Source organism: Neofelis nebulosa, chromosome 3 (assembly GCF_028018385.1).
Source record: "Neofelis nebulosa isolate mNeoNeb1 chromosome 3, mNeoNeb1.pri, whole genome shotgun sequence".
In the NCBI taxonomy this organism is placed as follows: Eukaryota; Metazoa; Chordata; class Mammalia; order Carnivora; family Felidae; genus Neofelis; species Neofelis nebulosa.
This window is the reverse complement of record NC_080784.1, coordinates 98,217,096-98,239,396: the sequence shown is the minus strand read 5'-3', so window position 1 is coordinate 98,239,396 and position 22,301 is coordinate 98,217,096. Positions and strand designations below refer to the sequence as shown.

The 22,301-nt window shown below is 37.7% G+C and overlaps 2 protein-coding genes across 8 annotated transcripts in view; one reads left to right on the top strand and one right to left on the bottom strand.

Annotated features, from left to right (window-relative positions):
* MFSD8 (major facilitator superfamily domain containing 8) overlaps positions 1–1,279 on the bottom strand; it is a 69,903-nt gene extending 68,624 nt beyond the window's left edge. For all 7 annotated transcript variants that reach the window (XR_009259319.1, XR_009259320.1, XR_009259321.1 and 4 more), the window contains exon 1: positions 1,145–1,279. Coding sequence is in view for 4 of the 7 variants with exons in the window: in XM_058721422.1 (XP_058577405.1) it covers positions 1,145–1,209 (65 nt within the window). In the remaining 3 variants the exon portion in view is untranslated. The remainder of the gene's footprint in view (positions 1–1,144) is intronic.
* A 260-nt stretch (positions 1,280–1,539) lies between these two features.
* ABHD18 (abhydrolase domain containing 18) overlaps positions 1,540–22,301 on the top strand; it is a 45,173-nt gene continuing 24,411 nt past the window's right edge. The window contains exons 1-3 of the mRNA XM_058721425.1: positions 1,540–1,696; positions 19,642–19,750; positions 20,390–20,474. Of these exons, the coding sequence (XP_058577408.1) occupies positions 19,659–19,750; positions 20,390–20,474 (177 nt within the window). The 5' untranslated portion in view covers positions 1,540–1,696; positions 19,642–19,658. The remainder of the gene's footprint in view (positions 1,697–19,641; positions 19,751–20,389; positions 20,475–22,301) is intronic.

Below are 22,301 nucleotides of genomic sequence, written 5' to 3'. Positions count from 1 at the left end.
CCTGGAAGAAGCAGAAGTTTGAGAAATCCAAATGTGGCAATCTATGCACTGAAACACGTGCATTTGACTAATAAGACAGATTGTTAGCCCTAGTCATAGCTTCCATATTCTAACTACACATAGTTCTATTAAGCTTAGATATGGTTTTCAAAATAGCAGCAAACAAGAAGTCTGAAAATAAAGTTGGGAGAAGAGAGGTTGCTGACAGAAACAAAAACAAAAGTTGTCAAAAGATAATAAAAACATTATGGGGAATAGTCAGCCACCAACAGAATAGGCAGAAAAACTAAAAAGTAAACAGAAAACATTAAAAGTGTAGCAAGTGCAGAATAAATTGATAAGAAAGTGTAAGAAAGTAGTGTAGAAGAAAAAAACTAATATAGAAGCAAATAGTCCAAAATGTCTCAATAGGCCCTGAGGACATCACTCTATTATGACACATTTCAACATTGATAATAATTGTATTGATCTCAATTTAAAATATAGGTAATCTGCAATGCCTATATTCCGTTTAGTAAACTGGGGACCAGAGAGATACACTGTCCAGAGTTTCAAACAAAGTGGTTAAAATAAAAGTTTGGTGCTTTAGAGACAAATGAGCAAAAATTAACATGGTGGTTGACAGCTTAACTGTGCATTAATTTACTTGATAAATTAGGCTTCAAACATAATGATACTTAATTCCATTTTCTTAAAAACAAAAATTCTTAATTGCGGAGTAAGAGACAAACTGTAACAATTCTAAATTGCTGTCCATAAACTAGGATTAAAATAACTGGAAATAATAAAGGGCGACCTAAGAGAGGTATCTTCAAGCATCGATTAAAACCCTCATTTCGGAACTTCTGGGAGACGTGTAAAGTGATGAGTTCTGTAGAGGAATGCAGAATGTAGACACTTAAAGGCTGCAACACTGTTGGAATGAAGGCAGTTTGAGTTTCTCTGACAGCTTCACCAGAACCCTCTGGCTCACCGCGGACCTCTTTTCTCAGGCGCAGGAGCACATCTCCCTGTCTCACCCGACCGGACGCAGCCTCCCGCCGCCCTGAGACCCATCTTTCCGTTCCGTAAGGCTGACGCCAGGAAAGAGGCCAGTCCCAATAGCGCAGGAAGATAAGGGGGCTTTCTCCCAACATCCGCTCACCTGCTTCCGGGTGTGCGGTCGCCTAAGAGCGGCTCCTGCTCCGTGTCGATGCCCGGACTCGCCATAGTTACACCGCCTACGAGGCGGAGGCCTACTATCGCGACAGCTCCTGCTCCCCTCCCTTCTCACTTGGCCAAAGCTGTCAAAAGAAGCCGGCAAGTGCGCGTGCGCGCCCACCAACTAGAAGTGGGTGGAGCGCCCCGAGGTCAGCGACGGAGTCACGGCGTAGTCTGGACCCGGCAGGGCGGGAAGAGGTCAGGGGCGGGGCCCTGTGTCCTAGCTTTCTTACGTCCATCGGTACCTCGTTGCCTCCCAGGACTTCGTGGGGAACAGCGGGGGAGGGGTTAAGGGCGTGGCTAAACGGCTACCCCGCCCCGGGCTCGTCCCTCTCTGTAGGCTTCGCTTTCTGCGCCCCCTTGCTCCTACGTGTCTGGAGAGGTTGCAGTCGCTGCAGTTGGGGCTCCGACCGAAGGCAAGTCCTGGGAGCCCCGGAAGGACAGTGCCGTGAGGCTCGGCCAGCTGGACAGCAGGCGCCCTAAGAACGGCCATTGGGTAAGTAGCTGGTCCAGGCCGTACTCCCCCAGCCTTCAGCACTGCGTACGTGCCAGGAGGCAGGGACTGGGGGCGCAGGGCTTGGCCGGAGACGCGGGGGCGCTGGACGAGGCGGGGCTTTGGGGCGCGCTCAGGCCGACCCGGGTGAGTTAGGCTGGCAGGCGGTCCCTTTACCCCTATGGAGGGTGGAATTGTCTCGGTGCTGTTGTTTTCTCGCTCCGCTAACTACAAAGGCATCTTACCGGTAGTGCCTTGTTTGGGCCTGGATGGTGGTTCTGAAGGTGGGGACCCTCAAATCGGCATCTTACTGCTGCCTGCGCCGACTGGGGGATTCAGTCAAGCACGGTGCCACTCAGCAGACCCTGCCGCTGTAACCTACGGGTTAGAAAAGGCACAGCACCAGTTTAGCGGTGACCAGCTCCTTTCATAATAAAGATGACATTTTTCGAAAATATGGGGTTTTTTCCCCAGTAGATTTTGATGCTCTCTTTCCTTGTACTTACATATTAGCATCTTACAAGTAGGCTTCTGAGCTAATTAGTACCAGTAGTCATTATATGTCATAATTATTGTTTTGTTAGTGCCAATACATTCTCATGTGATTTCATTTGATAACAACTGTCCTATGAGATAGATAAAACAGACACATTTATATTTCACAGAGAACTAAGGTTCAGACAAGTTGATAACTTACTCAGAGTCACTTGGTGTAAAAGTGGCAGAATTGGGATTCAATTCGATTCTTTCAACCAATATTTATAAGCAGTTACCCTATGCCAGGCCCTATATTAGTTATATGTTGTGTGGTAAATGCCATCAGTTCTAACCTTTGTCTTTTTTGTGATCTTCTTGTGTTTATCCTGTCAGGCACATGAACAGCTAGACTCGAAATGTGTTTTCTGTTAGTTCAGAATTATTTTCTGAATCCAGACTTGACTCTTTGTGCTTGGATTCAGTCTTGCAAATTTGTCTAACAACTCACAAAAACTTACCAGATTCCTATGACTGGTTCCAAAAAAGTACATAGGTGAAAACAAAAAAATAGGTTAGGTTTCTTTTGTTTTGTTTTGTTTTGTTTTTGCCATAATGTTGCTTTAATGTATCATTGACTTTTTTTTGAAACCCTGAAGTCTAGTAGTCTAGCACAGTGTGTGTGTGTGTTTCACATGGGACTTTTTAAACTAGTATTGCACCAAGCAGAATGATTGCTAAATAAATACATGTTGAGTGAGTGATTATTGAATTACCTCATTTAATCCCTACAACAATTCTCTGAGTTGGGATTATGTCAAGCATACAAGGAAATTGAAAGCATGGAGAATAATTAATTTGCCTAGGATCATACGTTAATAAGTAACAGAGGTAGAATCCAAGAAACACAGGACTCCTGAGTGTAAAGCCTGTGCTTTTTTTCATCAGCAGCCTTCCTATGAAAATATTTTTAAGAAGAATCTTTTCCTATATCTCTTAAAATATATCAAAACAGTTGATCAATTTTTATGTAAATTGAACAATTTGCTATGTGTGTATAGTAGGCCAGATACTAGTCCCCTTTTATAGGTTAAGGTGGCTTACTCAAGGTCACATAGCTAGTGAAGGAACCCAGGTCTTCTGACACTGCTATTTTCCATTGCTACCTCCAAGTGATGACTTTAGACCACAAAAGTACATGGAATGACTATGTGTAAAACAAGTGAAATCTAAATAAGCTCTGTGTATTATACCATAGGGGAAAAGAAAGAAAGAAAGAAAGAAAGAAAGAAAGAAAGAAAGAAAGAAAGAAAACCATTTCTTAGGAACAGTGTACCCAAACAAAGTAAATATTTAAAAAACCTTTTAAAAATCTTAATTACTTTCTTTAATGCCCATGGAAAAGAAGAACTAAGTTTGAAAAGAGATTAGATTATTTGCTGAATGTTTCACATAAGGATATGAGACAATCCACCAGTTATATTTCCTTAGATGACTGCTTAAAATAGATAGCCACCCCTCAAAATGAACAGATAAACTTCCTATTTATGGATTAACTTTGTGAGGATAAAAATCCAGGAAAAATTAGGATTGCATTGTTTAAATGCTTAACTATTAGAGTGATAGATAAAAGTACTATATGGTATATAGACTCTGAGTGCCACTTTAGCAATAGTGCTCATTTCTAGGAAAGACTTTTCATTCTTCTGCGCTGTAGTAGAACTACTTTTGTTGAAGTGTGTTTTTGTAGAAGTACTTTGATGTTTCCTTTTGTGTTGGCTTTATAAAACTATAGATAACATTTGTATCAGTTTGGCTTTATACATACTTAAAAAAAAAATGGGTTCTGTCTCTGCAGAAACTCACTGGTGTCAATCCAGCCTGACATAAAGTCTTTAAGTATCAGATGTGCCTCTAGATGATGCCTCCTTTTGGTGAATTGGACTTATTGCTACTCTGGACTTTATTTGTTCATGGCATTGGATACCAGTTAGCCCTGTTTAGAAGACTTATGTTTTAGAATGTCCCAGAAATCAATATTAATATTGTTCTTGGAACTGAAACTGGACTTAAGAGGTTCTGTGTAACCCTAATCTCCATAACCAAATTTATAGCAGGCTTTGTGTGTCCTTGATTTGCTTTCTGTAGCTTACTGGCAGGTTAATATAGCAAGGAGTATGCTGGTTCCAGATTTGGAGCGCTGACTGTTAAGGCCTATGTTATATGGAATGAAAGTGATTTGGAAAGCTTTTCTGCTATAGGGTTGAAAATTAGAAATGACTAAATGACTTAGACATCTAATAAACACTGTACTTTAGAAAATATTTGAAGAGTTCATTGTTCTCAGGTCTTTTCCTGCTTCCCTTGAACTTACTTTTGTATATTTGCCTTTGTTTACCAACTAAGAAAGAATATTGTATAGAAAAATGGGATGTCTAATGAGCAGTTTAGTACTTTTCTCCTTATTGTAAAATTTGAGTATTGGAATTTTGCTTTTTTAAAAAAAATGCCTATTTAGTTTTGAGAGAGATAGCACGTGTGAGCAGGTGAGGGGCAGAGAGAGGGCGACAGAGGATCTGAAGCAGTCAGCCCAACATGAGGCTCGAGCTCATGAACCACCAGCTCATGACCTGAGCTGAAGTTGGATGCTCAACCAACTGAGCCACCCAGGCCCCTGCTTTTTTTTTTTTTTTTAAATACTAACGGGGAATCTGCTAATTGCTGTTGATGCCACGGATGCTAGAAAGGAAGACATCAACCCCATCCTTTTCCCCCACTATAGAGAAAATAAATGGTCTGTGATGATGTTATGTTACATGGCAAAGTTGATGGGATGACACTCCTATGGTTACATTAGGTTTTATTTTAGATTCCATCTTGCTAGCACATTCTCACTTTCCTGTTGGCCTTGAAGAAGTAAGCTGCCCTTTTGTGAACTCCTATGGAAGACAGCCGTATGGTAGGGAACCATAGATAGCCCTTCGGAACTGAGGTTGGCCTCTGGCTAACAAACAGCAAAATATCAAAACTCTTAGGCTGATAGCTGCAAACAAATCAATTCTGCCAACAACCTGAGTGAGCTTGGAAGCAGGTTCTTCTCCATTCAAGCTTCCAGAAGAGAACAGAGCCCAACTGACATTTTAATGGAAGCTAGATGAGACCTGAAAGCAGAAAACCCAGGTAGGCTGGGTTCTCTGAAACTAATCCTCAAGATGGGGGAAGTGAGAAGTTGGGGAAAACCAATTAAAGTGATTTGTTATTCAAATTATTCTATTTAAAGTGGCACCTGGGTGGCTCAGGTTGAGGTCCTGATCTCACATTGCTGAGGTCCAGTCCCAGTCCTGCATCGGGTTCTGCGTTGACAGTACAGAACCTGCTTGGAATTCCCACTCCCTCTCTCTTCCCCTACCCTGCTTGTGCTCACTCACTCTCTCTCAAAATAAATAAATGAACATTAAAAAAATTATTCTATTTAAAGGCCTTAGTGAGGTCTTCAAATATTTAAATTATGCAATGGCATATTGTTGAAGAGAATAAATAATACACACTTTAAGTTCTGTTCTTAGACAATAGGATAATGAACTACTTATCCTTACTGAGAAAGTTATCAAGAGGGAAAGAAAGTATCAATTTACTTCTGAAAAATTTTATAGAGAGACTGTCAACTCCAATTTCTACATTTTTTCCCAGTTTTTTTATTGTGGTAAAATCATCATATAAAATGATTTATGTGTGGTACACATCATATAAAATTTACCATCTTAACCGTTTTTAAGTGTACATTCAGTGGTATTAAGTTCAGTCATACTGTTGTGCAAACAGTACCACCATCCATATATAGAATTCTTCATCTTACAAAACTGAAACTCTCTATACATTATACAATATTCCTGGCCCCCTTCCCTGTCCCCCCCCCCCCCCCCCCCAGCCTCTGGTAACTACCATTCCCCTTTCTATTTATGAATCTGGCTGCTCTATGTACCTCACAAAAGTAGAATCATTCAGTATTTGTCTTTTTGTGACTGGCTTGTTTCACCTAGCCAAGGTGAATGTAATGTAATGTCCTCAAAGTCCTCCATGTTGTAGCATGTTAGAATTCCATTCCTTCCTAAGGCTGCATAATATTCCATTGTATGTATACACCATATTTTGTTTATCCATTCATCATTGGTGGTCACCAATGATGGTGGTGGGTTTTTTCCATCTGTTAGCTACTAAACTATAAATTTTAAGAAAGCAGACACAACATGGCTAATTAAATAATTAGTGTTTGTTTTAGATGGAATACTGATTTTAGGAGTACCTTGTGACATATTTAATTATTTTAAAATCAATATTTATGTTGTGCCTGGGTGGCTCAGTCAGTTAAGTGTTCAACTTCAGATCAGGTCAAGACCTCACGGTTCATGAATTTGAGCCCCACGTCAGGCTCTGTGCTGACAGCTTGGAGTCTGGAGTCTGCTTCAGATTCTGTCTCCTCTCTCTGCCTCTCTCCCGCTCGTTCTCTTTCTCTCTCTCTCTCTCTCTCAAAAATAAATAAACATAAAAAAAAGATCCCTTCCAAAAAATAAAAATCAGTATTTACATTTTATTTATATCATTTTATAAGATTGGACAATTTATGGTTTTAATACAGTATTTTATAGTTGTATCTTTGCATTTGTGACGTTATTGTGACATTTGTGAGATATCTATGATTTATTTGATTTTCTAGCCCAGGAGTCACCAAACTATGGCTTATGGGCCAACCTGCCTGCTTTTGTATAGCCCATGAACTATGAATAGTTTGTACAGATAAACGCTAGTGCTCAATTTAGTGATGGGGCATTAACATTGAACCCACTTTAAACAAAATCCCAAGAAAAAAAAATTCAGTCTTTTCATTAATAGACATATATTATAAAAGATTACCTATTATTATCATATTTTGAATTTCCTCAGTAAAATTTTGTGAATATCAGTTTTCTTTTTTGTGATTTTGTATACCTACATAATACCTTTGAGTTCACCTCTTAGCTAGCAAAGTCTATAATATTTACTATCTAACTCTTTATAGAAAAGTTTGCAGGATCTCTCCTCTGTTCTATATGTAACATTGTTCTTTTGAGATACTATTTGTAAACATGTTACAACAGAAACTAAGATTTTATGTTTATATCGTTTATTTAATATTTTTCCATGCAGGGGGCACCTGGATGGCTCAGTTGGTTAAGTGTGTAACCATTGATACTGGCTTAGGTCATGATCTCACAGTCATTGGACTGAGGCCCATGTCCCACTCCATGCTGATCATGGAACCTGCTTGGGAATCTATCCCGCTCTCTCTGTCCCCCCACACCCCCAGGAAATAAATAAACATTAAAAAAAAAAATACTGTAAAACCTTGGGTTGTGAGTAACTTGTTCTGCGAGCGTTCCAGAAGACAAACATTTCCAATAAATTTTAACTTGATAAACAACCGATGTCTTGCAATGTGAGTAGTATGTGATGCCAAATGTCACATGGTCACAACTGAGCCAATGGTTCTTGAAATTCGCTTCGATATACAAGTGCTTTGGATTATAAGCATGTTTCTGGAATGAAATCATGCTCACAAACCAAGTTTTTACTGTATGTTTTTCCATGCAGAATTCTATAAGGTATCATTTTGTAATTGGATATATTTAGTACAATTTTTTTTTAATATTCTTTAGGTTTTTTTTTTTTTCATTTTCAGATAAATATTCTGTCCAAACTAGGTGTACTATTAAAGATATGTCAAGGGGCGCCTGGGTGGCTCAGTCGGTTAAAGCATCTGACTCCTGATTTCAGCTCAGGTCATGATCCACAGTTTGTGAGTTCAAGCCCCACGTTAGGCTCAGTGCTGAAGGTGCAGAGCCTGCTTGAGATTCTCTCTCTCTGTCCCTTCCCCTCACTCTCTTTCTCCCTTAAAAATAAATATTAAAAAAAAAAAAAAGATATCTTGGGGGCACCTGGGTGGTTCAGTCAGTTAAGTGTCTGACTCTTAATTTTAGCTCCAGTCATGATATCATGGTTTGTGAATTCCAGCCCCCCATCAAGCTCTGTGCTGACAGTGTGAAGCCTCCTTGGGATATTCCCTCTCTCTCTCTCTCTCTCTCTCTCTCTCTCTCCCTCTCCCCCCGCCCCTCCCCCACTTACGCTGGCACATGGACGCGTGTGCTCTCTCTCAAAATGAATAAACATTTAAAAAAAGAAATCTTGGAAAAATATTAATCAAATACAGTAAAACCTTGGCTCGTAAGTAACTTGTTCTGGAAGTATTTTGCAAGATGAGCAAACATTTCTAATTAGTTTTAACTTGAAAAGTGAGCGATGTCTTACAACAAGTAGTATGTGATGCCAAATGTCACATGATCACAGCTGAGCCAATGGTTCTTGAAATTCGCTTTGATATACGAGTGCTTTGGATTACAAGCATGTTTCTGGAACAAATTATGCTTGCAAACCAAGGTTTTAACTGTATAATGAGAAATCTGTTTTAAAGGCAGGCTTGTAGAGGCACCTGGGTGGCTTGGTCATTTAAGCATCCAACTTTGGCTTGGGTCATGATCTCTCGGTTTGTGAGTTTGAGCCCTGCATTGGGTCTCTGCTGTCAGTGCAGAGCCTGATTCAGATTCTCTGTTACCCTCCCTCTCTACCCCCTTCCCCACTTGCATTCTGTCTCTGCCATTCAAAAATAAATATTTAAAAAAATTAAAGGCAAGTTTGTAAAATTCCTTAGGATACTAGTTTAAGAAACATAATCCTGGAAGTTGGTAACATGAATGGAACTTTTTCACTTTATGACTTGTGATCCTGGCTTTCTGATATGGCTCAGCCTGTATGAAACTGGAAGGAGAGAATGCTGTTGTGGAGACAGGCATATTCCATTACAGAGGAATAAGTCTCCCCTAACTATTTGATATGCTCATTCATGGAAAGCAGTTCTAATACAAAAGTCATGGTATTGATGGAAAAAATCTAGAATAAAACGCTTTCTTATGATATAGTAATATTCATCTAAAGAAAAAGGAATCCTGGGGCACCTGGGTGGCTCGGTCCGTTGAGCATCCGACTTCGACCCAGGTCATGATCTCATGATCTCATGATCTCAAACTCACAGCTTGTGAGTTTGAGCCCCAGATCGGGCTCTATGCTGACAGCTCGGAACCTGGAGCCTGCTTTGGATTCTGTGTCTCCCTCTCTCTCTGCCCCTAACCCACTCGCATTCTGTCTCTGTCTCTCTCATAAATAAACATTAAAAAAGAATTTTAAAAAAATAAAGAAAAAGGAATCCTTGGGTGCCTAGGTGGTTCAGTCGGTTAAACATCTGACTCTTGATTTCGGCTCAGGTCATGATCTCACAGTTTGTGATTTTGAGCCCCATGTCGGGCTCTGTGCTGACAGCTCAGAGCCTAGAGCCTGCTTTGGATTCTTTGTCTCCCTCTCTCTCTCTTTTCCCCTCCCCTGTTCATGCTCTGTCTCTGTCTCTCAAAAAAATAAAAAAAATGTTTTTTAAAGAAAAAGGAATCATATTCATAGTAGTTATCACAAATACTAAATATAGTAATCATGTAACATGGTTAATAAAAATATTTAAAGAATAGAATAAAATATTAGAGAAAATAAAACTGGATGGAAAGGCTAAAAAAATAATAACACTGCTACTAAGTTAAAAAAAATTTTTATTTTTATTTTTGAAAGAGAGACACAGAAAACGTGAGTGGAGGAGGGGCAGAAAGAGAGAGGGAGACACACAATCTGAAACAGGCTCTAGGCTCCAAACTGTCAGCACAGAGCCCGACATAGGGCTTGAACTTGGGAATGGCAAGATCACGACTTGAGCTGAAGCTGGACACTTAACTGACTGAACCATCCAGGTGCACCCAGTGTTAGTAAGTTAATATGTGGATTGAACACAGTATCAGTTACATTACAAATAGGAGATTTTATAAGTTATGGCAAACATAAGTAGGATGTAAATGAAAAACTCATTGTAGACATTTAAACACTAAAACAACACTTTCTAAGAGCTGCTTGAAAGGGGTTTTAAAAATAGAATAGAAATAGAAGGGAAGCTTCTAAACCCATTCTATAAAGCCAGCATAGCCTTGATTCTGAAACCAAAGACCCCACTTAAAAGGAGAATTACAGGCCAATATCTCTGATGAAACTGGATGCAAAAATTCTCAACTAGATACTAGCAAATCAAATCCAACCGCATATTAAAAGAATTATATATACCATGATCAAGTGGGATTTATTCCTGGGTTGCAGGGGTGGTTCAATATTTGCAAAAAATCTATGTGATACACCAAATTAATAAAAGAAAAGATAAGAACCATATGATCCTTTCAATAGGAAAAGAAAAAGCATTGGATAAAATGCAGCATCCTTTCTTGATAAAAAATATCAAGAAAGTAGGGATCGAAGGAACATACCTCAACATCATAAAAGCCATAAATGAAAAGCCCACAACTAATATCATCCTCAATGGGGAAAAACCTAGAGCTTTCCCCCTAAGGTCAGGAACATGACAGGGATGTCCACACTCACCACTGTTGTTCAACATAGTACTGGAAGTCCTCACCTCAGCAGTCAGATAACAAAAAGAAATCAGGAAAGAAGTCAAACTCTCACTCTTCACAGACAACTCTTTGTGGAAAAACCTGAAAGACTCCACCAAAAAACTGCTAGAACTGATACGTGAATTCAGCAAAGTCACAGGATATAAAATCAACATACAGAAATCTGTTGCATTTCTATACACAAATAATGAGGCAACAGAAAGAGAAATCAAGGAATCAATCCCATTTACAATTGCAACAAAACCCAGAAGATAACCTAGGAATAAAACTAACCAAAGAGGTAAAAGATCTGTTTGCTGGAAAAAAGCTTAGGAAAGAAATTGAAGAAGACACAAAGAAATGGGAAAACGTTCCATGCTCATGGATTGGAAGAGCAAATATTGTTAAAATGTCTGTACTATCCAAAGCAGTCTACACATTCAGTTCAGTGCCTATTAAAATAACACCAGCATTGGTCACAAAACTAGAACAAACAATCCTAAAATTTGTATGGAACCAGAAAAGACCCTGAATAGCCAAAGTAATGTTGAAAAAGAAAACCAAAATTGGAGTCATCACAACTCTGGACTTAAACTGTATTACAGAGTTGTAATCATCCAGACTGGTTCTAGCACAAAAAAAGACACATAGATCAATTGAACACAATAGAGGAAAGAGTATGCAGTGGATAAAAGAAAGTCTCTTCAGTAAATGGTTCTGGGAAAACTGGACACCAACATGCAGAAGAATGAAACCGGAGCACTTTCTTACACCATACACAAACTCAAAATGGATGAAAGACCTAAATTTGAGACAGGAAACCACCAAAATCCTAGAGGGCAGCAATCTCTTTGACATTGGCCTTAGCAACTTTTTACTAAACACATCTCCGGAGGCAAGGGAAACAAAAGCAAAAATGAACTATTGGGGCCTCAGCTAGATAAAAAGCTTCTGCACAGCAAAGGAAACAATCAACAAAACTAAAAAGCAACTGATGGAATGGGAGAAGGTATTTGCAAATGACATATGGGATAAAGTGTTAGTATCCAAAATCTATAAAGAACTTGCCAAATTCAGGGTGCCTGGGTGGCTCAGTCCGGTAAGCATGCGATTCTTGGTTTCGGCTCAGGTCATGATCTCACAGTTTCGTGAGTTCGAGCACCACATCAGGCTCCAGGCAGCAGTGCAGAGCCTGCTTGGGATTCTTTGTTTCCCTCTCTCTGCCCCTCCACCACTTGTGCTATCTCTGTCTCTCTCAAAATAAGTAAATTTTAAAAAATTAAGAAAAAAAGAACTTACCAAATTCAACACCCAAAAAACAAATAATCCAGTGAAGATGGACAAAAGACATGAATAGATATTTTTCTAAAGAAATCCATATGGCTAACAGATACACGAAAAGATACTCAACATCACTCATCATCAGAGAAATACAAATCAATAGCACAATGAAATACGTCCTCACACCTGTCCGAATGGCTAAAATTAACAGTTGAGGAAACAACAGATGTTGGCAAGGATACGGAGAAGGGGGAACCCTTTTGCACTGTTGGTGGGAATGCAAACTGGTGCAGCCATTCTGGAAAACAGTATGGAGGTTCCTCAAGAAATTAAAAACAGAACTACCTTATGACCCAGCAATTGCACTACTGGGTATTTATCCAAAGGATACACAAATGCTGATTTGAAGGGGTACATGCATCCCCATGTTTATAGCAGCACTATCAGCAATAGCCAAATTATGGAAAGAGCCTAAATGTCCATTGACTGATGAATGGATAAAGAAGAGGTAGTAAGGGCACCTGGGTGGCTCAGTTAGTTAAGCATCCAACTTCAGCTCAGGTCATGATCTCATGGTTCATGGGTTCGAGCCCCGCTCAGGCTCTGTGCTGACAGCTCAGAGGCTGGAACCTTCTTTGGATTCTGTGTCTCCCTTTCTCTCTGTCCCTCCCCTGCTCACGCTCTGTCTCTCTCAAAAATAAATACTAAAAAACAAAGAAGAGGTGTAAATGTATATATAGAATGGAATACTACTTGGCAATCAGAAAGGATGAAATCTTGCCCTTGGCAACATCATGGATGGGACCTAAGTGTATTATGATAAGTGAAATAAGTCAGAGAAAGACAAATATCATACAATTTCACTCATGTGGAATTTAAGAAATACAGCAGATGAACATAGGGAAGAGAAGGAAAAATAAGATTAGAAACAGGGAGACAAACCATAAGAGACTTTTTTTTTTTTTTACATTTATTTATTTTTGAGAGAGAGAGAGAGAGAGAGAGAGAGCGCACGCGCGCACGCGCGTGCACACAAGTTGGGGAGGGGCAGAGAGAGAATGCGACACAGAATCCGAAGCAGGCCCCAGGCTCAGCAGTCAGCCCAACGCGGGGCTTGAACTCACAAACCATAAGATCATGACCTATGCCGGAGCTGGATGCCCAACTGACTGAGCCACCCAGACTCCCCAAGAGACTCTTAAATACAGAGAATAAACAGGGTTGCTGAAGGAGAGGTAGTTGGGGGATTGGGCTAAGTGGATGATGGGCATTAAGGAGGGCACTTGTGGGATGAGCGCTGGGTGTTGTATATAAGTGATGAATCACTGGGTTCTACTCCTGAAACCAATACTGCACAGTATGTTAACTAAATTGAATTAAATAAATAAATTCTAATTTTAAAAAAATCTACAAAAAATCCTGTTTAAGAAAAAAGAAAAAGGAATCATATTCATAGTAGTTATCACAAATACTAAATAATTTATTAGTCATGTAACATGTTTAATAAAAATACTTAAAGGACAGAATAAAATATTAATGGAGGAAATAAAGAAAACTGGATGAAAAGGCTAAAAAAATAATAACAGTGTTACTAAGTTAATATGTGAATTAAACACACTATTGGTTACATTACAAATAGGGTATCGTATAAGTTATGACAAACATAATTGGAATGTAAATGAAAAGTTCATTGTAGACGTATAAACAGTAAAACAACAGTTTGTAAAAGCTACTTAAAAGGGGTTTTAAAAATGGAATGTAGGGCAACTGGGTGGCTCGGTTGGTTAAGTGCCAGACTTCGGTTCAGGTCATGATCTCACGGTTCATGGGTTCAAGCCCTACTTTGGGCTCTGTGCTGGCAGCTCAGAGCCTGGAGCCTGCTTCAGTTTCTGTGTCTCCCTCTCTCTCTGTCCCTCCCCCACTCACTCGCTCTCAAAAATAAGTAAACATTAAAAAAAATTTTTTAATAAAAAAAGTAAAAATGGAATGTAGGTTTTAGAACTAGATCTATGTTTATAAAAGAATTCTAGGGGTGCCTGGGTGGCTCAGTCGGTTAAGCGGCCGACTTCGGCTCAGGTCATGATCTCGCGGTCCGTGAGTTCGAGCCCCGCGTCGGGCTCTGTGCTGACAGCTCGGAGCCTGGAGCCTGTTTCGGATTCTGTGTCTCCCTCTCTCTGACCCTCCCCCGTTCATGCTTTGTCTCTCTCTGTCTCAAAAATAAAAACGTTAAAAAAAAAAAAAATTTAAAAAAAAAAAAAAAAAAAGAATTCTAGGTTTAAAAAATAGCAATTAGCAGTAGAGAAAAAAATAATGTTTCTAGAAATCTGGTTAATAAAAAAATATTTTATAGTGTTCTCCAATGACAGGAAAATGAGTGATAGGTAGTGAGGAGGGCACTTGTGATGAGTAGTGAGTGCTGTATGTAAGTAATGAATCACTAAATTCTACACCTGAAATTAATATTACACTGTATGTTAACTAACTGGAATTTAAATATAAACTTAAAACTACCAAAAAAGGGGGGGGGGATGTAACATTAAAAAAATTGAATCATACCCTTCTTCCAGTGTGTTAAGGATGTGGTGAGATGGATTGGTTTGATTATATAAACATTTTAGAAAATTTGTAGAATGCATGTAAAGCTAATTTTTAAAATTAATAGAATGGTAAAAGCTTTTTTGCTGTGAATCAAGTTTCACAGTTAGTGTCAGAGATATCTTTTAAAGCAAATATATCAGGCTAGAGATACTAATATACCTAAAGGTTCTTAGATAAGCATATGAAAAAATATCAACAAAAATTGAGTGGTGGAGAGAAGGGAGTAAATATATCCACCATTATTTATATCTGGAATTAACAAATACTGTGTAGAACATGGAAGTATAGGTTTAAGTATTAAATAAAGTTATAAGGGTAGAGACCACTTTTGGGCAACCAACTTAAATAATGGAAACCTGAGTAAGGTAGAAGGGCCCACAGTGACCCCTGGCTGAACACATAGGCCCATTAGACCACCTTGTAATAGCCTTAGACTCTAACTGACCAATTACAACCAGGCACAGTTCCTAAGATTACCAAAAATGGGAAAATTACATATGTTCCCAGGCTCCCTCACTCTGCCCTAAAACTATGGCTCCCCACCACAGCCTCATGGCAGACAGTCTCTGTTTTGCTATCCTGCCTGCAGCTTCCTTGCAGTGAGTGTATTCATAAATGTCTGTCTCCATTGTTCTGCCTTGGATGAATTCTTTCACCTTTTGCACTGCTGGCTTCCACCCAGTCGGGTTGCCCCATATTGGTGCCCCCCACCATCCATTTGGGAGACCCCACAATAAGGATAATCAGTAATATTGTTGCTATTAGCAATAGGTGATAATCATTAATATTGTTGGTATTGGCAGGTATAGCACTTAAATTTCAAAGTACTGTTTAAGTGCTTCATAAATAGTAACTCATTTTATTTATTTTTATTTCTATTCCTTAAATGTTTATTTTTGAGAGAGAGAAAGGATGCATGAACATATAAGCAGAGGAGAGGCAGAGAGAGGGGATCAGAGGATTTGGAGCGGGCTCTGTGCTGACAGCAGAGAGCCTGAGGGGGGGCTCAAACTCATAAACCATGAGATCATGACCTGGGCGGAAGTGGGATGCTTAACCAACTGAGCCACCCAGGAGCCCAAGTAACTCACTTACTTCTCATACCAATCCTTACAGGTAAGTACTGTCATTGTCCCCATTTTACAGATGACTCACAGATATATGACAGAAAGGATAAGCAACTTGCGCAGTCACATGGTAGAGGATTCAACCAAGGGAAAAGTGTATGCTCTTAGCCATTTTGACGTACTGAACCTTAAATATCTCTCTTTCAAATTTATATATACTCAAATGTAAAACAATTAAATGTGAATAATTTTTAAAAACCAAAAAAATCAATAAAACCAAAAATGGAACAAAAACTAAACCCAAAAGGTATCATAATAAATATAAATGGGCTGAACTCACCTATTATTAGAAAAAAATGAGGCGGTCCTATAAATCAGCATGGTGAGGAAGAACATTGGAAAAAGACAAATATGAAGTTGGTCCCTTCTGTCTTAAAAAAAAAAAAAACAAACACCAAAAACTCCTAAAATATGTGTACATGTATAAATGGATAGGGCTCACAGGTATATAACATTAAAAACAATGGTCACCATTTGGGAAGAGAGGAAGCTTCACAGAGTAGAGAGACTTCTCAGCTTTGCTCTATATATTTTTATGTTGTTTGAATCCTGCCAAAACTAAGTTTTTTAATTAAAAAAAATTTTTTTAACGTTTATTTTTGAGAGACTCAGAGACAGAGTACAAGTGGGGGAGGGGCAGAGAAAGAGGGAGACAAGGAATCTGAAACAGACTCCAGGCTATAAGCTGTCAGCACAGAGCCCTTTCCATGGCTCAAACTCACGAACTGGGAGATAATGACCTGAGCTGAAGTCGGACACTTAACTGACTCAGCCATCCAGGTGCCCCTCCTAAGTTTTGAGTTTGTGTAGGTAAGTAAATAATATCAAGGAAAACAAATTCCAGACTGTTAGCACTAAGTATCTCTGAAAAGTAGAAGGAAGTAATGGGAACAAGACTATTCTTCCTCTTTTTACTGTATCTCCTTCTCTATTGTTTGAATTTAAAAATGTTAAATGAGTGAGTGCCTGGGAGGCTCAGTCAGTTAAGCATCTGACTCATCTCAGGTCTTGATCTCAGGGTCATGAGTTCAAGCTCCACATTGGGCTCAGTGATGGGCATGAAGCCTACTTAAAAAAGTTGCAGTGAGAATCTGTGAAATAGCAAAGAAGAGAGCATGTGATCATTTTCTTTTGCCTTTCCTCTTACATAAATTATCTATCCCTGTGCTTTACCAACCGACTAGATAGTTTTTACAAATTTTATTGGAACATTGTCCATGAGTAGACTTCAGGAAGTATATAATTTTAATGAGATTTGCAGTTTAAAGTTTTGGCTGCTGCTTCTTCTTATGTAGGTCTTGGCTTAAATGTTACCTCTTTGGTTAAGTGGGGCTTTTTTTTTGACAATCAAAGGAGTCTTCTTTATCACACTCTCTTGTTATATTATCTTTATAGTGTTGTCATCATCTATTCTTTGCTTTTTAAAAAAAATATTTTTCCTACATGAAAATACAAGATCTGTGAAAGGAAGAATGTGCCTTGATCATCTTATAGCACAGGACCTAAAATAATGCTTACATATAGTAAGCACTTAATATTTGTTGCTTAAATGAAAAAAGTAATATTCTTAAAAGTTCAGAAACTTGCATTTTTGGGAAACTAAATGATGATAATTTACTGGACTCTGGTAACCAGAATGCGTTTATTTATTTATAGTGGTAGATACAAGTAGTATAATAAACAAAGCTGGATATGCATTATGGTTTCTTTTCCATAACATTATTATGCCAAAACCAAATTTTAATCAAGGTTAAAAATTAATTGGGGCACCTGGGTGTCTCAGTCGGCTAATCATCAGACTTCAGCTCGGTTATGATCTCTCAGCTCGCGAGTTCAAGCCCCATGTCAGGCTCTGCACTGACACCTCAGAGCCTGGAGCCTGCTTTGGATTCTGTGTCTCCCTCTCTCTCTCTGCTCCTCCCCCACTTGCACTCTGTGTGTGTGTGTCTCTCTCTCAAAGGTGGATAAAATTTTTTAAAAAAAATTTAAAAAAGGAATAAAAATTGATTAACACATGAAAATCAGCAAAAAGAGAGTGGTATTAAGAAGTACTAAATACTGTACTCTCTGTCTTTATACTGTATTGCTTAACAAGTACATTATCTAGTAATTGTTTGTTCTTGGTCCTAAGAATTGTGAAAGGCATTATGAATGATTTGGTTTTGCTGGTCCAGTTGTAAAAACAATAAAGTACCAGCCCAGTTAATGGTAGTTTGGGTTGTATACCTATGTAAACAAAGAGGAACATTAAGTTAAACTTGTATTTTGTTACAAATCAAAGAGCAAAAGTATAAAACATAAGTGGTGGTTCCATTAAAACATTCAAAATAATAGGTAAGTACTTACTAAAGCTCACTGATAGAAATGCACATTTCTATTTTCCATTTTTCTAGGTAGAATAAACCCTGAAAATGAATCACATTTTGCCTACAAATCAAAACTACACCATTCCATTTGAAAAGACAGGCAGGTATTTAAAAATAAAATAAAATAAAAAAAACACTTTAGAAATATTTGGGAAAGTTAAATAAGTGGTACAAAGTTTTCACGAGTCATAGTTTAGTAGACAGGCAATGTAGAATAGTAGTTAGATCTTGCTGTGTGCCTGGGATTCGGTTTTAGCTCTACCTACCACTAGCTCTGTGATCTTAAATAAATCACCTATTTTCTCTGTGCTTCAGTTGGGATAGTAGATCCTTCTTCATAAAGTTGTTGGGAGGTTTAAACAAGAATGTGTATGTGTATGTGTTTGTATTTTTACAAAATGATGTGTGGCAGATTGTACAGTACTACATAAGTAATAGCTACAGCTAGTGTTATCCAATAAATATTGAGTGTTAGTTGCTGTGCTGAAGGTGGGAAGACCTTACCCTAAAAGAATACACAGTTTATCTTCTCTACTTTCATCCCAGTTCCTTTTGTCTATATTTCACATCTTATATCTGAGAGAATAAATTTAAGGTACATAGTTTAATCTCAATCTTAAATTTTTTCTCCAGTTTTATTGACATATAATTAATATGTAACATTGTATTAATTTAAAACTTACAGCATAATGATTTGACTTACGTATATATTGTGAAATGATTATCACAATAAGTTTAACATCCATCACCAAATATAGTTACACATTTTTTTCTTGCAATGAATATTTTTAAGATCTGTAAGATAAATAGTTCTGGGGGTGTAATGTACATTATGGTAACTATAGTTAAAAATATACAGTATATTGGCACCTGCTGGCTCAGTTGGTTAGGCATCTAACTCTTGGTTTGGGCTAAGGTCATGATCTCACTGTTTGGTTTACGAATGTGAGCCCCACGTCGGCCTCTGAACTAACAGCAGAGAGCCTGCTTGGGATTCTCTGTCTCCCTCCCTCTGCCCCGGCCCTGCTCATGCTCACTTGCTCACTTGCTCTCTCTCAAAATAAATACATTAAACACACACACACACACACACACACACGCACGCACGCACACACGCATATATATGTGGCACCTGGGTGGCTTAGTTGCTTGAGCGTTGGACTCTTTATTTTGGCTGAGGTTATGATCCCAGGGTCGTGGGGTGGAGCCCAGCATCAGGCTCCATGCTGAACAGAGATTAAGATTCTTTGTCTGTCTGTCTGTCTGTCTCTCTCCCTCCCCCTGCCTCTCTCTCTCTCTCCCTCTCCCTCCCTTTACCCCTCCCCCCTATGCCCCTCCCCCACTCGCACATGCACACTCTTCCTAAAATAAAATAAATATACACAGATAGATGGATAGTATGTTTGAAAGTTGCAAAGTTCCAAGGAGAGTAGATCAATCTGTAATTTTTACCTGATATTTAAAGAGATGGCTAGGAAATTGACCTAGTGCCTAAAATAAAATATTTTAAAGTTATTTTAAATTTTGTTTCATAGATGTTTGTTTGTTACTAATGGGTGTCAGCAAGTTAGATATTCTATACCGGAGACTTCTCCTCACAAAACTTTTTATCAGAGGATGGGGGAGGCCAGAGGATCTCAAAAGGTAACCATTTTTTTCTTAATGTTTATTCTAAATTTGTTTTAGTAAAAAAAATTAAAAAATTTTTTTCAGTGATACAATCCTTTGTTATAAATATGAAGTGATTGACAAATTAAGCATTAAAGTATATAAAATATTAAATTGCTTCTTTTTCTCTTCTGTCTTTTTAATTATTTCTGTTTTATCTTATATAATCATAAATTATTTTAAAAGTAATTTTAAAATTAAAAATAAAGAGCTCTCAAATACAAAGTAGATTTTGAACTTTAATTATTTTTAAGTTGCTTATAGTTTCCAGGGATAGAGCTTCCTCATGTATATTGAATTTGTAATGACTATAAAGCTGGGATATACTATAGGTCATAGAAGTATCTGGACTTAAGAAAATGAATTTTCAGGATTTATGCCTTTAATTTTGAGTATTGCATATGTTAATTGCTTTCTGAACCATATTTCTTAAATGTTTTATGGATAAGATGTCCAGCTTGAATAAAAACCAGTAGCCTCATCTTTTTCTCTAATGATTTGAATTAAATTTTAACATAGCTTATGAACTGGACTTGCAAATTTTTCAGCATTATACATCACTCCCTGTATAATGGGCATATTGAATTTTCCCTTTTTCCCCCCTTATCCTAATAGACTCTTCGAATTCAGAAAGATGATTGGAAATCGAGAAAGATGTCAGAATCTGGTTTCAAGTGATTACCCAGTACACATTGATAAGGTATTTAAATGAAAGAAATGCAATTACAGAAATTCTGGTTTAACATAAATATGTGTCAAGAATAGGTTGAGAGATGTCTGGCTGGCTCAGTCAGTGGAGTGAGTTCAAGCCCATGTTGGGTGTAGACATTCTTGAAAATAAAATCTTAAATAATAATAATAAAATAAAGCTTAAAAAAAGAATAAGTTGAATATTGGAGTATAATAACAAACACTAAAACATGAGTACAGTATAGACTTTTCATTTAATATGATTAAAATAAATACCATATGTATCCTAATAGGATGCTTATGATAATTGTAATCATGTATATGAGAGCATATATTTAGTACTTGCTTGAACAGAAGAAAATATTTAAGGCTTCATCTTTTTGAGCCTCATTTTGTATCTTTAGGATCAGAAGGATTAAAATATTTAAGAAGAATTATGAGTAATACAGGGAAGTATTCTACTTGGAGAATCAGCACATGAGAAGTTGTTAACCAAAACGCCTATTAAATAACATCAGGGAAATGTTATGAGAACTAATTGGTGAAAGAATGGTAGAAAGAAAACGCAGTAATATTAGAGAAAATTAGAGAATATATTTGAAATAGTGTTGCTTTTTAGCAACCATGTTTTTCTGTAAAACAGTTCTAGGATTATATAATTGGATAATTGAAGTATTGTTGGGGAAGGGGTACAAATGCATAGCCTTCATATCTCTCATTGCCCTTCAACCAAAGTAACTCTATTTTCATCTCTTATATGTATTGGATATCCTTAGAGGATTTCATTTTTCAAAACAGTTCCACTGCTAAAAACAAAATTTTATAAATTGGAAATCCCTCATCCATACCATATAGCTCTTCTCTCTATAGCTTCTGGATTTAGAACATTTCTCCCTCAAATTTTGCTAAATGTTACTATTTACCTGGTTTTTTTTATTCTATTATAAATCACAGGCTTAAAATAAATTAAAAGCATACCAAGTAAAAAATCAAAAAGCTAACTTTCTGTCACTTTCCACTGCTTAATTCTATTTGTATCCCAAGGAAAAATTACTGTTAAGATTTGGGGATGCATCCATTCCTCTTCCCCTATTGTTCCCATTACTGTCTCTTTTGGTTTTTAAAAATTGAGGTAAAATTCACCTGCCATGAAATTCACCTTTTTTAAGGTGTGCAGTTAAGTGTTGTTGTTTTTTTATTATTCTTCCTAAGATGTGCAAACATCACCACTATCATTAGCCAATTCCAGAACATTTTTATCTCCTCAAAAAGAAACTGTGTACCCATTAGCTGTTACTTCCTACTTCCCCAGCCTCCCACCTGTTAGCAGCCACTAATCTGCTATCTCAATGGACCTATTCTAGACTTTTCATATAAATGGAATCATATAATATGAGGTCTTTGTGTCTGGCTTATTTCACTTAGCAAATTTTCTTGGTTCATCCATGTTATGTAACATTACCTTCTTTTTTATTGCTAAATAATATTCCATTGTATAGATATGTGACATTTTGTTTATCCATTTATCAGCTAATGACCATATGGATTGTTTCTGTTCTTTGACTATTATCAATATGGCTGTGAACATTCATGTTCAATTGTTTTTGTGTATATATGTTTTGAATTTTTTTGATATTAATCTAGTAGTGGAATTTCTGGGTCGTATGGTAATTCTGTACTTAACTTTTTGACAAACTAAGAACTGTTTTCCAAAAGTGCACCATTTTACTTTTCCCACCAGTAGTGTATAGTAGTTCCAATTTGTCCACATTCACACTAAAATTTGTATTAAATAGCCATCCTAATGGGTGTGAAGTATTTTATTGTGGTTTTCAAT